The 16,736-nt window shown below is 46.3% G+C and overlaps 1 protein-coding gene across 5 annotated transcripts in view; it reads left to right on the forward strand.

Moving 5' to 3' along the window:
- The first annotated feature begins 767 nt into the window (after positions 1 to 767).
- Kmt5b (lysine methyltransferase 5B) overlaps positions 768 to 16,736 on the forward strand; it is a 47,677-nt gene continuing 31,708 nt past the window's right edge. The window contains exon 1 of one of the 5 annotated variants that reach the window (XM_075972967.1): positions 768 to 1,077. Coding sequence is in view for 1 of the 5 variants with exons in the window: in XM_075972969.1 (XP_075829084.1) it covers positions 1,154 to 1,190 (37 nt within the window). In the remaining 4 variants the exon portion in view is untranslated. Of the gene's footprint in view, positions 1,203 to 1,369; positions 1,534 to 16,736 lie in introns of those variants that run through there. The other 4 variants (XM_075972969.1, XM_075972965.1, XM_075972966.1 and 1 more) reach the window with 4 other exon arrangements.

The following is a 16,736-nucleotide window of genomic DNA, read 5'->3' on the forward strand; positions in this document are numbered from 1 at the left end:
ACTTAACCAGTTCGTGCCTCAACTTCCCTGTGTGTAAACTAGGACCCACAATGCTCTCTATCTCCGGGGATTACCCTGAGGAGTAAATAAGGTAGTGCACCAGCTCGCTTCGCTGGGAATGATGTCTGGTTGGGGACGAAGATATGACCCTCGTTATTGTTGCGTGACACCCCTTATCCGACTGCAAGATCCAAGGGGTGGGGCTTCGCCATACCCCAGGCGTGGGTGCAAGCCACTCCGGATCTTCCGCCCTAAGCTCCCTGAGGACCAAACCTCCTTCCTCGCGCCGGTGGAGCCGGAGGAGGGTGAGGAGTGGCCGTGTCGCGGAAAAGCTGGCACTCAGTAGGTGCTCAAGGAGCAGCCAGTGTCAACACGGGTGACCCAATGCAACTCCTTCCCGCCTCCCGCGTGGTAACGCTCCGGTGGCCCACATGGTCTTGAAGGGTGTTTCTGCTCCCAACGACACCCATCCCCACAACAAAGAAACTCGCCATCCCCGGCCGCCTCCCCTCGGTGCACCCCAGAGGCACAGCGGGCCCGGAGCGCCGCACGCCGGTAGCTGTCCCCCGAAATCGCGGCTCGGGAGCTGTCCCTGGTAGGTGCAGGTGCGCGCGGGACGGGGGCGGGAGCCGACCCCGAGGGGCAGCGAGCGGCCGGCGAACTAGGTGGCGCCCGCCGGGCGCGCGGCGACACCGCCTCCACCGAGATTTAAAGGGCAGCCGGGCGGAGGGATCTTCGAACGACTCTCGCTGCGATCCCTCCGCCTCAAGGCGCAGCGACGGCCAACGACGCGGCTCCTCGGAAAATCGCTCCTGTGCCTCCGCCGTCGGGTGCTGCGGAGCGGAACTCCATTCTCTCTGGCGTCTCTCCGCCTCCTCCCTCACAATTCCGTCGAAGCCATCGCGGTGACTGGCGTGGGGCAAAGGAGCGCGTACGTTCGTAGCCTGCGTGGTGTCCCTCCGCCGTCATCCGTGGACTTCTTTTCGTGTCCTTCCACCGAGCCCGGGCGGTGTCCGGGTGGCTCACCGGGGGCGGCGACGCGTCTGCGGCGCGGCAGCGAGGCTCGGGGGCTATGAGGTGAGGACACCCGGGGACCGGAGGCGGCACCCGGCGCTGCGCGAGAACGCAGGACGCGAAGCCCCGAAGCCGGCGGATGCCTCCCAGACCCCGCTGCTGCGCGCGAGGCGGAGGTGAGGCCCGAGGTCTGTGAGGTCGTAGTGGCCCAGCGCTGCGAGTCAGGGCTCGGGGACCGGGGCTGGGCGCGGGCCGCGGTGACGGCCGCGGCGGCGGGGTTGGGGGGGCGCTCGGCGGCCGCGGACTCCTTTCTCTCGCCCCCCCCCCCGTCAGCGGAGGCAGCGGGCGGTGCTACGTCCATGCCGCCATATTGGATTCTACTCTCCAGTTTTTTTCTAAGGAAATATTTTTTTGGTGATTAATTTTCTGGAGGGACGGGAAAGTGTGGCCGGGCGCTTCGGGAGCCCAGTTGCGGGGGTCTCGGATGGGCCCGGTACCGGAAGGCGGGCCGTGCTGGCGGTGAGCCGCGGAGGGCGTGCGTGCGTGCGTGCTTGCGGGAACCGGGCCGCGCGCGGGGCGGGGCTGCGGGGCCGGGGCGGCCGGGCGAGCGAGCGGGCGAGTGAGCGCGGCCTGCAGTTGTGGCGGCGGCCGGAAGGGAGCGGTAGCGGTCGTCGGGGGCCGGGTCGCGGCCGCACGAGGGGAGCTGCTCGGCCGCTCGGGATTGGGGGACTGTGTTTTGCCTCTTCTCCAATGGGCGGCCGCGAAGCTTCTCGCCCAATCTGCTCGCGCTGGCGCGCCGAACTTTCGGTTGTTTTTGTTTTGGCCCGAGCCTCGTTTCCTGTCGCTCCAGGCTCAGCTTGTCGCTCTGCGGTACGCGCCCTCCCCTCGGTGCTGTCCCGCGGCGTCTCGGGGCCCGGCTCTGAGGCGCTGTCGTCACCCGGTCGGTCGTCCCGATCGTCCTACCTGGGGGTGCGAGAGGGAGACGAGAAGTTCGTTTTGAAGAACTTTCTGACGGAGTTCACTCTGAGAGACTCTTCTCTCCAGGGGAGCGGGCAAGATGAACTGCCTGGATTGGTGAAGATTTTTTTTTTAACCTGCCTTCTAGACTTAAAACCGTGTGCCACAATGGCCTGAGGGGTCGGAAGTCTGCTGAGCGGACAGATCTCTTAGAAGTCGCTTCCCCTGCAACTTTTACCCGTTCCGTTTTTGTTTTTTTGTTTTTAATCGACAGTAACGCCCGTCGATTTGTGTGTGAAGTCCATGCCTGAAGAGTGAATTGCCAAATTCACACCCTTACTGTGTAGATGCAGGTTTGACCGAGCCCCTCACTAGGAGCGCCCTGTGGTCCGGGGTTAAAGTTAGAGTGGAGAAAGCCCAGGTAGTGTTTGAGTCTATGCCCTCTCCCAGGCTCACCTGCGCTAGTTTCCCAGCCCCTCCTGTCTCAGCACATACCCATCTTCAGAAAAGGCCCAGGAGAATGTGGCCGGCTGGAGCAAGCTTTCTGGCTGGCCCCCACAGAAAGTACCTCACGAAAGAGATAGTTTGTTAATCTCCAACTTGTCAGACTGGTTGGTAGTTTTTCAAAATGTATCCAGTCAGCGCCATTGAAAGTATTCCTTAAATTGTCTTTAAAAAAAAAAACAGAAACAAAACCCTTAGCTTCAGAGTATTTAAACTCCAAGAGAATAGGCCTCCACCCTTTCTCAGCGATTGAAACCAAACTCTTTCAAAAACTGTTTCCAAGGATTCTTTCCTTTCTCTCCCAAGTGCTCCCTAAAACGTGTTTGACTCACTGACGTTACTGGGCTGCTACTCTGAGCTCCACACATTTGTAGGACCATGTCTGGGAAGGCTGGGTGGCAGAACTATATGCAGATGAGAGGGGTGTGCCCTGGGAGTTTGTGTGGTTGAGCAGGGGTTTTATAAGTGGGGGGGCAGTCCCTTTAGGTCTTCCTCTGATGTGAGTTCAGCAATGATTTTCTTTTCCATAGGTGTCAGCTTGTAGGTTTATAGGGCCAGCTATGTGGCTGGGTTGTACAACAGATTGTGTATAGTGTCTGAGCAGCTCCCTGTCTTTAGTACTTTTCCAGTGGCTTGCAGAGCAAATCCTCTTAGATAGATCAGCATGGTTCCATTCCTTTGTGCTTTGCTTTCACCTGTGAACTTTACCTTCTCTCCATTCACCAAAATCCTTCTCTGCTCAGAAGGTCTAGGACTTCGTTAGCTCTAGAGCATTCTTTTCTTGTAAAACAAGGGACCATGTGTCATCCCTCTATGGGGTGACATTATTGGCTACCTAGCATATATTGAGTAACTAGGCAGAGACAGCATGGAGTGGTTGTAGCTCAGGTAGAGCCAGCTCTGTTCACCAGAGACTGGCTTTATGTGTATGGTGTAACCTTTACTTTTTCTGTCTTGTTTTTAGTTACCTCTTTGTTTTGGGAGTGGACAAAACACCTGTTTTACTGGCATGTTAGTGGAGAAAGTGGATTTAGTTGTGGTAAGACTCATAAATCAAAGTTACTGCAAGATCCTGACTTGCTCACTAGGAATCCTTGTTTGTACAATAAATTTATGGAATTCAGCCATTCAAACCTGCTAAGTTTGGGATGTGGAGAGATGGCTCAGTGGTTATGAGTACTTGTTACACTTGCAAAGGATCCAAGTTCAGTTCTCAGAACCCACACCGTGGCTCCTAACCATCTGTAACTCCAGTTCTAAGGGATTGGATGCCCTCTTTGATCATTACCTTTAAATAGGCTCATGAAGAGGGAAGATAGTGTCTGTACTCAGTGAGTCTCTTAGTTACATTTTACTTTGCCATTCTCTTCCCATGATGCTCAAGGACAGCCAAACCTGTTAGCATCTGCTGCCTCAGGCCCTGAGTTGGGGCTAGCTGGTGTGGGAATGGGACATGCACAGATACCTTGCAGCTCTCTAGGGTTGTTAGTAAAATATCATTTAGGGACTAGTCAGAGTACTGTGTAGACTCTGCTGTCACTGTATTTATGGTACAGATAGGGCCAGGTCTTTCTATAGAATGACTAGACATTCTCACTGAAACTGCTTCTAGTCCTAAATTCTACTAAAGATGAATTCTAAATCCATCTTTCCATATCTTCCCATTTCTAAGAACCTCCTCAATCATATTTAACATCTCTGGTTGGTTTACTTAGCTCATCTGTAGACTTCATTTAGTCTTAGATCTTTTGAAGTGTCACAAGACACTTGGCAGTTCAGGTGGCTTTTCAAATTAAGATACTAGCATACATCAGTGGTCCGAAAATCTTGATATTTAAGCCCCATATGGCTCCTACTGGCCATTACATCTTCGCAGCATCTCTTCATTTGTGTGTAGTAGGGCACACTAACCAAGTAAATAGACCCAGCTTCTGTAGGGTTTGCATGTGGTTCAGCCTGAGCTGAATTTAGACAAGAGTTTGAGACCCAGCATTGCCACCTAAGAACAGCTTTATTTGAACAGCAAAATTCATTCCTGAGCCTTTCTTGTTTGTGATGCGAATACCTGCAGAGTAGGATAGCTGAACCGAGAGTCCTCAGTCACACGTACTAGTGTGAACACTTGGTACAGGTAACTGTGTGCACCTGTGTGTGGATCTGTAGTGCATGTGAGTACAGGTGGTCATGGAGTCCAAAAGAAGATCCACTGAAGCGAGAGTTACAGGAGGCTGTGAGCTGCCTGATGTAGTTGCGAGATACTTAACTCAGGTCCTCTGAAAGAGAAGCAAGTGTTCTTAACCACTGAGCCTTCATCTTTTCAACCTTTGGAGTTGTGGCTCTGCGTGGTTTTTTCTTAAAGTGGAAGCTCTCGGGGGCCCTCTAGTGTTCCATGGCCACAACAGCTATTCCAGCACCACGAACAGTGCCTGAAAGCTCCCAGCAGGCTTTTGCAATGTTTGTGAAAGTGAATGGATTCCAGATCTGCAGAATGAATCATTTCTTCTGATCTATAGGACTAGATGAATTATCTGGTGTGTCTTAATGACTCAGTGATCTCTGAAAAGTATTTTTGTTTTCAAGGCGATGCTTATGTTGCATCGTGGGAAGTATGTAGAAGCATAGCCCACACACTAAGAAGAAAGGGTCCTTGACCCTTTAGCCAGTGAACTAGTGGAGTCTGGGGATAGAGAGGCCATAGGAGACCTTTCCCCTTCAAGAAAGAAGCAGAAGCAGGCTTCACTCAGGGTCCTAGAAAGTTCAGGCAAATTTAGATGGCTCTTAACTTGTTTGGTGGATAGAAGTAAATAGCCAGAGTGCTTTTCTCTCTCACACCATGAGCCTTTTTATTTTTCCTAATTAAAGTCTCTTAGTGTAGCTTTTGATTTCCTCAAATCTTTGTAGTTCTTACCAGATTGTGCTTATTTAGATGCCTGTATATCGAGTCATTTCTTCCGACACTGTACTCAACTCCATGAATGCAGAGGACATTACCATTCTGTTCTAGAATCTTCACAGTTAGGGCAAATATATCCAAGATCTGTTTTCATTGAGGCTGTATTGCTTCTTTGTATAATGCTAAGAGCATACAGTTTTTCAATCTGACCTTGGTTTCATCTTGCCTATTTCTCCTGGCCTTGTTCTCTTTAGTACATTGGGGATGACAGTGGTAGCATTGTGCATGTGTTACAGGGCTGCATGTGGACACACGATGGTGTGCCGCCCAGTTCTTGGCACAGCTCTTGAGTGAAGCCGTGCTGGCTGTGGAGTGCCCAGAATACTAGTTAGGAGACTGCTTCTGTTGTGCCAGGGCAGCCACATTGAGGTTTTCACTTTCATCTGAGCTAATGGCTGCATTTTGGACATTGGATAGGTACTCAGCCACACAGTCCTCGTTCACTCACTGTAGGTGGGGTGCTACTTTGTAAGACATGGCTCTCTTGCATAGTGCCCATGTGTCTTGTCATCCTTGTTCCCTTCCTTGTCATTGAACTTCCTGTGTAAGCCTAGACTATTTTTGTTTTGTTGTGTACCATGTGTTACTGGATATGGTACTTTGTTGGAAGTGAATTACTTTAGTCAAATAACTTACTACTACTTAAGCTGCTCAGGTTTTTAATTTATTTTATGAGAGCTTCTCACTCAGTAGTGTAGGTTGGCCTCAAACCCTAAGTATCCTTGCCTTAGCCTCCCAAGTAGTTGGGATTACAGATATGGACCAGTATGCCCAGCTAAGCCTCTTTCTTTCTTTGGTTTTTTACCAAAGATCTTTACCCATGTTTGTGTGAATTTATGCTGTATCTGAGAGTATCCACAGAGGTCAGAATAGGACATTGGACCCCCTGGAGCTGAAGTTACAGTTAGACACCCAATGTGGGTGCTGAAATCCAAACTCAGGTCTTCTGCAAGAGCAGTATAGCCTCTTACCTGCTGACCCATCTCTTTAGCTCCTGAGCCTGAGATATTTTGCAGTAGAGATGATGAACTCTATAAAGAGTAGAAGTCTTTTTTTAAAAAATCTATTTAGTGGGGGTGGGAGGTGGGCATAGGCATGCCATGTGGAGGTTAAAGGATAACTTGCAGACCTTGGTTCTCTCCTTCCATCGTGTGGGCCCTGAGGTCAGACTCAGATTGTCAGAGACAACTCACTGGCCAAATTTGTTGTTGTTAAAAATGAGTGACATAATGTGTGTGTGTGTGTGTGTGTGTGTGTGTGTGTGTGTGTGTGTGTGTTTTATTGTTGTTGTTGTTTTTTTTGTGGGTGAGAAGATGGAGGCCCTATCTGGCCATCTTTGCTTTTGCCCTAGTTACTTGGAAAGAACAGTTAGGTACTTTTATTAGTTATTTCTGCTCAGCCTATGTGGCAAACCTTGAAATTGGGCCTTTCATTTTACTTAGGTGTTAGTTAAATGACTTATGCTTGGTCACACTGTCAGTAAGCATGGGGTGAAGCCAGTGTGGGCTCCAGTTGTTTTGACTTCAAAATGGTCTCCTACCCACTGAGTGGGCAGCCTTTGGTGGAGCACACCACCTGACAAACTCAAGCATAACCCTGAAAGTACAGCCCAAAAACCACCCTTTTTGCTCAGTTGAAATTGAATACTGTTTGGAGCTATGGACAGCAGAGGCTGCACTTACAGGTATGCAGTGGTCAGTGGTATCTGTTTCTGGAGAGGTGACTGGAAATACAGCAAAGGAAATGCTGGTTGTATTGGGTGTTCCTATTGAGTGAGCCCCGATCAGGTGGGAAGATGGAGACTCTGTGTGTGTGTGTGTGTGTGTGTGTGTGTGTGTGTGTGTGTGTGTGTATACTTGGTTTTTGGTGTTTTGTTTTTGTGAAGTTTCTTTTTTTTTAAATAATTATTTAACTTTATTTTTATGTTTTTTGGTGTAAGGGTGTCAGATCCCCTGGAACTGGAGTTACAGACAGTTGTGAACTGCCATATGGGTGCTAGGAATTGAACCCAGGTCCTTTGGAAGTGCAACCAGTGTTCTTAACTGCCAAGCTATCTCTCCAGCCTCTTATGGAATTTCTTTTTTTTTTTTTAAGATTTATTTATTTATTATGTATGCAGTGTTCTGTCTGTATGTATGCTTGCTGGCCAGAAGAGGGCACTAGATCTCATTACAGTTGACTGTGAGCCACCATGTGGTTGCTGGGAATGGAACTCAGGACCTCTGGAAGAGCAGTCAGTGCTCTTAACCTCTGAGCCATCTCACCAGCCCCTGGAGTTTCTTTAATAACTAAAGCCTTTATTTTAGAAATACCTGTTGAGACTGTTAGAGTCAAGGGGTTCTTACATAAACGCAGTGATCAGGCACCCAAATAAACTGTCAATCAGTATTTTCTCTGCTGAACACTTTGGAGAGGACTGTATTTCAGGTCCAGCTCTAGATTGGCAGCCAGGAACTGTAACTGCCTGTGAGAACTTACCAGTGGAGGGGGTTATTGTTTAAAATGTTTTGGTAAGGGGCTGGTGAGATGGCTCAGAGGTTAAGAGCATTGCCTGCTCTTCCAGAGGACCTGAGTTCAATTCCCAGCAACCACATGGTGGCTCACAACCATCTGTAATGGGGTCTGGTGCCCTCTTCTGGCCTGCAGGCATACACACAGAAAGAACATTGCATACATAATAAATAAATAGATATATAGATAAATAAATAAATAATGTTTTGGTGAATTGAAATTTCTATCTCAATAGACTTTCCACAAATAGGATAATGTCAGTTATATCATTCTTAAGGAATTATGTTTATGTGACTTAGCACACACCACTTTAGTACCTAGATGTGTAATTGAGAAGCCAGCTGTATTTTTTGGAACCCATATAAGTCTGTACCTGTGTCTCACACCTGTAGTCACAGCAGGAAAATAACTGACGGTGTTTTCAATCTGTTGGTTCTATAAGAACAGTGTCGATAGTGGTGGGATTTTGTGTGACTGGAAGTTTCTACCTTGGTGTACTTTGTTTGGTCTTTGTAGCAGTTTCCTGTGGCTGCTGGAACAAACTGCCTGGCTCTTGGTGGTTTAAAGCAAGTGAGTGTCACAGTGTGTTCTTGTATCACCTGGCTCAAGGCAGAGTGTGGAGAGGAGCTAGCCATAGCTTACTTCTCTGTCTCTCATTCAAGGATATTTTTTAGCATTAGGGTAGCTTACTTAGTAACGAACTATAGAAAAATGATACCTGAAAGTATAGTCTTGGGGTAGCTTACTTGGATGATTCAGGATTAATCTTTTTATAAAGCCCTAAATTTAATTTAATAATAGCATCTTCAGAGAACCTTTTCCTCATAATAGTCACAAGTACCAGAGGGTAGACCCTAACAAACGTTGCATTTTCAGCCCTCTGCCTTCTTCTTTAGAGTAAATTACCCTAGCCAACTTACCACGATCAATGGTTTTTGAAACTAGCCTTCATATTATCCTGAAAAGGTGGTAGGTGAGGCTCTATAGAGATGTTTTTGACCTCAGACCTGATTCTCTTGGTTCCAGATGAAGGTATGACATTGAGAACATCTGGAAGAGTTCTTGATTGACAGAACAGGTAGATCTGACCTTAGTTGTGTAGAATCTAGAAATAGAAATTGGAAAGAAATTGCAGTTTGTTGGTGTGTGTGTATCTTGTCGTACATGTATAGAGACCTGTTCTTTGATTCTTAGACTGTAGGTACTGATAAACACTTGTGGGACATCTCGATTGTAGGTGGAGGCATCCTGTGAGTTTATAGGAATAAATAAGCTTCCTTCTTTTGTTTCCTAACACTCTTACCAAGTATCCTGGCTTCTCAGACGGGATGCATTCCAACAGTACAGTCACAGGAGCAAGAACTGGCCATAAATTCATGGTTGCTGCTGGGTGGTGGTGGCGGCGCACGCCCTTAATCCCAGCACTCGGGAGGCAGAGGCAGACGGAGCTCTGTGAATTTGAGGCCAGCCTGGTCTACAAGAGCTAGTTCCAGGACAGACTCTAAAAAGCTACAGAGAAACCCTGTCTCGAAAAACCAAAAAAAAAAAAAAAAATCATGGTTGCTTCCTAGAAAATTGTCAACCGAGTATTTGTCCCATCAAACTGCCTAAAGTCTCTGTAAGAGCATCCAGTGCCCTTAACCTCTTAACCATCTCTCCACCCCTCTCTGCAGAATTTTTACAAGCAGTTTGTGTAAAACATTAAACAAAAAAGTACCATCTTGAAGTTAAAAAGAATTGGAAGCAGAGTTCTCCAAGTGGGCCAAGACTGTCAGCTCAGGAGCACTGACCAGCACTGCACTTTCATCCAGAGACTGGGTGGGTCCATTGTTGGTGGACATAGGGCAGGCGTACTTCCTGTGAAACAAGTACGTTTCCTAAGATAACTATGCTTTCTTCTGAAATGGGCTGAACTATCTCAGCTTTGGTGTTTTTACTGACTCTAAGTAAATAGATTCATTATAGTCGTTTAGGGAAAACAGTCCCTCCTCCTGTAAATGCAGCTGTCATGTTCTCAAGGGAGGAGCCTGTGGTAGTAGATTGGTGCTCTTTTCCCTAGTGATACTATAGCACAATATGATTGCAAGTTTCCATTTCATTACTTTTGGAATTATTTTGTGCTAGTTTTGAGGCAGGGGTCTCACTATATAGCTGGCCTCATTCATGATCTTTTGTTTAAGCTTCCAGAGTGCTGAGATTACAGGTTGTCATGCCTAGCCTTTATCATCCCCCTCCCTCCCCCCACAGGGTTTCTCTATGCAGCCCTGACTGTCCTGGAGCTCTGTAGGCCAGGCTGGCCTCGAACTCACAGAGATCCACTTGCCTCTGCCTCCCAAGTGCTAGTATTAAAGGTGTGTGCTGCTACCACCCTGCAACCTTCCCTTTCTTTTAATTCCCTAAATTTCCATACTGGTTCTAAACAGCCCCCACGCTTCTGTTTAGTACTAGAACCTGAAAAACATTACCTCTTCCCCCAGTTGTTGATCCACTCACTCTTTGTCCCTTAGTGTTGGTGAATCAGCCTCTTGGGAATGATGCCGCCATTCCTAGTGCAATCACTGTATGTCTCCTCAGAACCTAGTTGCATCATTTTTAGATGCAGGGTCACCTCTTGGGACTTCATCATCTTCCAGCTAGATAAGCATGTTAAATAGCAAATTCTTGATGTATTCTTTGGCAATATCCTACACAGAAACATGTATCTTGATCATACCCCTAACTCCTCCCAGCAACCCCCAGCACACCCTTTCTACTCCTTATGCCTCCCTGTCCTTGTAACCCACTGAGTGCAGTTAGTGTTGCCTGTTGCCTGCTGGAGTACTGACCGAGGCTGCTGTCTTGATCTTGTGCAGATGACCACAACTGGAGTGCGCTCATGAGCGAAACGGCTCCATCATGTCCAGAAGACAGCACTTAAAGTACTCCTCCCCACCACCCTGCTCTTGCGTTCTTTCCACCCCTTCCTCTCTGATGCTCTCTGAGCCTTGGAGGTAGGAGTAGGTTTGATAGAGATGTCCCATTTTGGGCTGAGCACTCAATAATCATTTATTCTCAGCACTTCTCTGCCCAGGCAACACTGACCTGTATATATAAACATAAATATTTAGGAGGCAGTTTGACATGCCCATTTAGCAAGTCAGCAGTAATAGGTTCCTACCATCACTACCCTCCCCCATTTTCCTTTGAGGCAGGGGCTTATGTGTTCAGCTGACCTCAAGTTGAGGCTTGTGTTTTAACTACTAATCTTCCTGCTTCTGCATCCCAAGTTTTGGGATCATAGGCATCTATTACCATGTTCACCAGTTGTTAAAGTTTAGCACTAGAGTTAGACAGGTGGCTCGGCACTTACTGCTTTTTCAGGGGCTCCAGGGTTCAGTCCTTCCCAGCATCATGTAGCAGTTCACAGCATTCTGTAACTCCAGTTTGAGGTGGTCCAGTATCTCCAGGTAGCACACTCCCTGAAGCACTTTAAGTCCCAGCATTCCAGAGGCAAGGGCAAGATAGATGGGTGGTATTTGAGGCCAGCCTGGTCTACAGAGTGAGTTCCAAGACAGCCAGGGATACACAGAGAAACCTTATCTCAAAATACCAAAATAAATAAATAAATTTTACTTTTTTATTTTTTTTTTTGGTTTTTCGAGACAGGGTTTCTCTGTGGTTTTGGAGCCTGTCCTGGAACTAGCTCTTGTAGACCAGGCTGGTCTCGAACTCACAGAGATCCGCCTGCCTCTGCCTCCCGAGTGCTGGGATTAAAGGCGTGTGCCACCACCGCCCGGCAATAAATTTTACTTAAAAAGTAAAGAACAGTGCGTGCTCTTAACTATTGAGTCATTTAAATCTTTAGTCTTCCAAATAAATTAGACCCTAAAAGCCATCTCAAATTAATCAGTCTATTATTAAAATCTTTGAGTTTAATTTACATATATCTTTCCTGACATTTGAGATTTCTTTCTTTTGCTAATCTTCTTTTTCCTGCCATACTCTATATTCCAGTACATACTCTATATTCTTCAGTGCATGTTTAGAGACACAAATCCATGTAGGATGCTTATTTCTTAGCAGGGCTGTCATCAGTGACCTGTCCTGACTTGCCTTCTGAATCTCTGCAGCCTGTACCCAAGATGACTCTTCCTTCAATTGCTGTTCCTGGCTGCTCTTTGTGCCTCCATCCTGCTCCTTGTCCTGGGGTGCTTTGTGCTCACCTTGCTCTCTCTCTCTCTCTCTTTTTTTTTTTTTTTGTAAGATTTACTTATTTATTATGTATACAGTGTTCTGTCTGCATGTGTGCCTGCAGGCCAGAAGAGGGCATCTGGCCTCATTATAGATGGTTGTGAGCCACCATGTGGCTGCTGGGAATTATTCGGGACATCTGGAAGAGCAGTTTAGTGCTCTTAACTGCTGAGCCATCTTTCCAGCTCAGTTGGTCTTCTCAGTTCTTAGACTTACTTTATCCACACTCAGGCCTAGACAAATTTGGTTCTGTGACTTGAAGTACCATCAGCACCGTGACACCACATGCTATCCCTAGCTTATTTCTTAGTCCTGTGTCGGTTGCTCTGGTCTACTTGGCTCTCTAGACAGTATTCTAGAAATGACCAAAGCCTGAGATTCCTGTAGTCTTTGTCAACTGCCTCAGGATTCTTCATTTAAACTTAATGGATCCTCATTGTCTCACTTCCACATTTAGTTTCTCAGTAAGTACTGTCCATGAAACATTCAGAGAATTCCTGAAGCCAGCCATTTCTTACTACCTATGCAAGCCAGTGGTACATCTTTACTTTTAATTTGTAAGCTTTTCACAACAGTAACCTGCCAGCATGATTATTTAAAATTGAGGTGGATGCTAATACCTCTCTGCTTCCTCTATTTCTGAAGGAATAAATGCTATCTTCAATGGCTTCTAAAAATCTTCTTTCCGTGGCTTGTTTCTTTTAGCCTCTCTGCCCTGCCCTGCCCTGCCCCTCTACCCTCTTGTCTGCTCGGCCACACTAGACTGTAAAGGTGTTTCCTCCTTAGGCTGGTGTTTGCCTTCTCTATTCCTAGTGCACTTTTGATTGCAGCTAGCTTCCTCTCTTCCCTTAGCTTTCTGAGAAAAAAAGTCATCATACCTGCTTGACCAGAAACATTCCTGCTAATACTGCTTTTCTGTTCTTTAACAAGAATGTGCTGACCATCTTTTTTTTTTAAATGCTGTTATGAATATCAGTGTACAGGTATCGTGTAGTTCCTGCTTTCAGGGTTTTTAAAGAGATATATTTATGTGTGTGTTATGCCTACATTGTGTGTAATCTGTATGCAAGCCTGTTCCTGGAGAGGCCAGAAGAGGTTGGTGAATCTCCTGGAACTTGAGTTACAGACAGTTCTGAGCCACCATGTGGGTGCTGGTTGCTGAACCTGGTTCCTCTGCAAGAACAAGTGCTCTTAACTGCTGAGCCATCTTCTCAACTTCTTAATTGATTTTTTTGTTTTTTGCTTATCCAAATTTATTACTGTGTCTGTGCCATGGTGCACATGTGCAGGTCAGGACAACCTCTGCTTTTATATAGGTCCTGGGAATGGAACTTAAGCTGCCAGGCCTATGAAGAAACCCCCCTTATCCACTGAGCCATTTGAGTTTCTTTGATTATTTATCGTTTCCTGGTGTTTTCCCACAGGTGGGCCGGGAAGATGGGTCAGTTGGTAAAATGCCTAAGGAACTGAGTTCAGATCCCTAGCACCCATGTAAAAGCTAGATTTAGCAGTATATCATGAAATTAGATAGCAAGCCAGCTGGGTGTGGTGGTCCATGCCTTTAATCCTATGTCTGGGGAGGAAGAGACAGAAAGGTCTCTGTGAGTTTGAAGCCAGCTTTGTCTGTACAGCATGCTTCTATGCAGAATCCTTCCATTCCAACAGAGTCCCCTTCAGGAGCATCTGGTGAGCGGTAGACTCCTGGCACAAGTGCCCCTACGCTGTGGACCTGTTTAGACAACAGCATCATTGACCACAGTGGATCAGCCCTGCTGTAGTTGTTCTTAGCTGTTGATCTATGGTCTGTCACGGTGAGAGAAGCTTGCAGTGACTGAAGTGCTGTTGCTAGGATGATTTGCTGCTGAGCTTTTTCCTAGAACTCAGAACAGATTTTTTTGGTAGAACTTCAGGTATGTTAAATTCCTGTTTCATGAATTTTCTTTTTCTTTTTTTTTTAAATTCTTTTATTTGTTTATTATGTATACAATATTCTGTCTGTGTGTATGCCTGCAGGCCAGAAGAGGGCACCAGACCTCATTACAGATAGATGGTTGTGAGCCACCATGTGGTTGCTGGGAATCGAACTCAGGACCTTTGGAAGAGCAGGCAATGCTCTTAACCACTGAGCCATCTCTCCAGCCCCATGAATTTTCTTGAAAAGAAAATTGGCCTCTTGTCTTTACCCTGGCAGATGGTACAATGAAGGAATGATTTAAAACAGTTGTTCTCAATGCTGTCGTGTGCACCACACACAAGTTTCATCACATTGGGCGTCTTTGAGTCCCGAGTCGGACTCTCAGCTGGAATTTAAAGATTCTGCACAGAATAGTTGCTGCTCTATTGGGACCCAAGTTCTGACCCAGCACCCAGGTCAGGCAGCTCACAAATCTGTAACTCTAGCTCTATGGGATATGATGCCCCTTTTTGGCCTTTGTGGGCACTGGCACAAACATCACATAAAAGCCATATCTATCAGTTCTGTTCTACAGAGTTAACACTTCGTACTCCTAAAAACACATTCTTCGGTCATTATTAATAAAGTGTGTGTCACATGGGACGGTCTTTGGACAGATTTCCAAAAGGACCAAAAGAACTTGAGGTTCTCTCTCTCTCTTTTTTTCTTCTTTTATTTTCTTTTCTTCCCCCTAGAGGCACAGAACCAAAGTGCTGAGCCAAAAGCATAGATAGTAGCAAATAGTAGCAAGAGAAGTAGGGAGGTCATAGGTGTTGTCTGTATGTCCTGCTGTATCTGTGTTTGAGCTTTAGCATTGTGTGTCTAATTAAAAAAATCTATAAAGAGGTCAGGCAGTAACTAATTCACAGTTTCAGGACAACATGGACATGTTTCTGCAGTGCATCAGTTTAGACCCTAACCTTTATTAATAGCTGAGAGTTCTGGTCCACTGTGTGTTGTCCCAGACGCTGGGGGTGGAGACAAGAACACTGAATTCTGGGCTGGAGAAATGGTTCAGTGATTAAGAACACTGGCTGCTCTCACAGACCAGGGTTTGATTCTCAGCACCCACATGGCAGCTCACAGCCATCTATAACTCAGTTTCAGGCGATCTAAAACTCTCTTCCTCTTTGGGCACCGGGCATGCATGTGGTGCACGAGCATTGCATGCAGGTAAAACACCCATACACAGAAAATAAAAATATTGAGTCATTGGTTCTATAATTTAAAAAACTTTTATTTGGCCAGTAGTGGTGGCACATGCCTTAAATGCACTCAGGAAGCAGAAACAGGTGGATCTCATGAGTTTGGGGCCAGCCTGGTCTACAGAGTGAGTTCCAGGACAGCCAGGACTGTTAACACAGAGAAACCTTGTCTTGAAAGCAAACAAAAACTTTTTTTTTTTTTTTGCTTAGGAGGGTAAGTTATGTAAAGCGGTGCTCATGTGGCAGTGAAAGGTCGCCTTTCAGGATATGGTTCTCTCCTTTTACTTTGTGGATTCTGGGCATCAAACACAGGTTGTCAGCCTTGGTGACAAGCAATCTCACCAACTCAGTCATCTTGTTGCTCTTCTAGAGGACCTGAGTTTGCTTCCCAGCACCCACAACTGCTTGTTAACTCCAGCTCCAGATGCTGCGCACACATGGCATACTGTAATGTAATTCTTTCTTCCCAAGCTTAAACATTGAACATGGTATTTGATCATCAGTAAAAGGTCTTTGGACACAATTCAAGGCTGAAGAGATGGTTTAGTGGTTAAAAGTATATACTGCTCTTGCAGAGGACCTGACTTCAGTCTTAGCACCCACATCATGTATCTCATAGCCCCTCTAACTCCATCTTCCAAGGACTTGATATCTCTGTCTTCCAAGGGCACCAGAATTTTCACATTCCCACACAGAGACAAATACATATACATATACTTAATAAAAATATTTTAAGTTTCTAAATAAAATATGCCATTTAGATATTTAGCTTATATTTGATTTAGTTCACTTACCCTGTCCTGCAGGAACTTTTCTGAGTTTAATGAAGATCCTACAAGACCTGAAAGACAGGTACAATCAAAGTTCAATAGTACTTGAATTTGAATAGGAACAGACCCAGAGGATAGTGTCTCGGAGACCAGTCCATCAGCCAGTCATCTTTTTTCTGTCAACTGAGCCTACCCACCCTCCTTTTTCCCTTCTCTGAAGTCATACAAAGAACTCTGAAGGCACATAGAAATCGATGCTTTGTGTTTGTATCATTCAAGGTGTGCATTCCTTGGCAGTCTTCAGAATTTATCATGAGGCAAGGGTTGTGGTTCAGTGCAGAATACATGTTCAGCGTGTGTGAGAGCCTGGCTTCAGTCATCGCTCTCAACAGCAGTTGTCACTTGGAGGTTTCTATGCCTTCGTGAAGAGAAAGATCCAATGTCTGCTGTGGATAAAACCCGGAGAGCTGTACTTGGAAGTGCTGAGTTGCGTTGTTTCTGTTGCAGGCTAGCTGCAGCATTTCACTGTGCACTGACGGGGTTGTGCTAGTATTTCAGACTCCCTCCAGTTCTGAGGAACTGCAGTTTTACACATTCTCACTTGTGCTCTTTAGTCTGACTTGGACTAAAGTGTCATC

Source organism: Microtus pennsylvanicus, chromosome 5, assembly GCF_037038515.1.
Source record: "Microtus pennsylvanicus isolate mMicPen1 chromosome 5, mMicPen1.hap1, whole genome shotgun sequence".
Lineage (NCBI taxonomy): Eukaryota > Metazoa > Chordata > Mammalia > Rodentia > Cricetidae > Microtus > Microtus pennsylvanicus.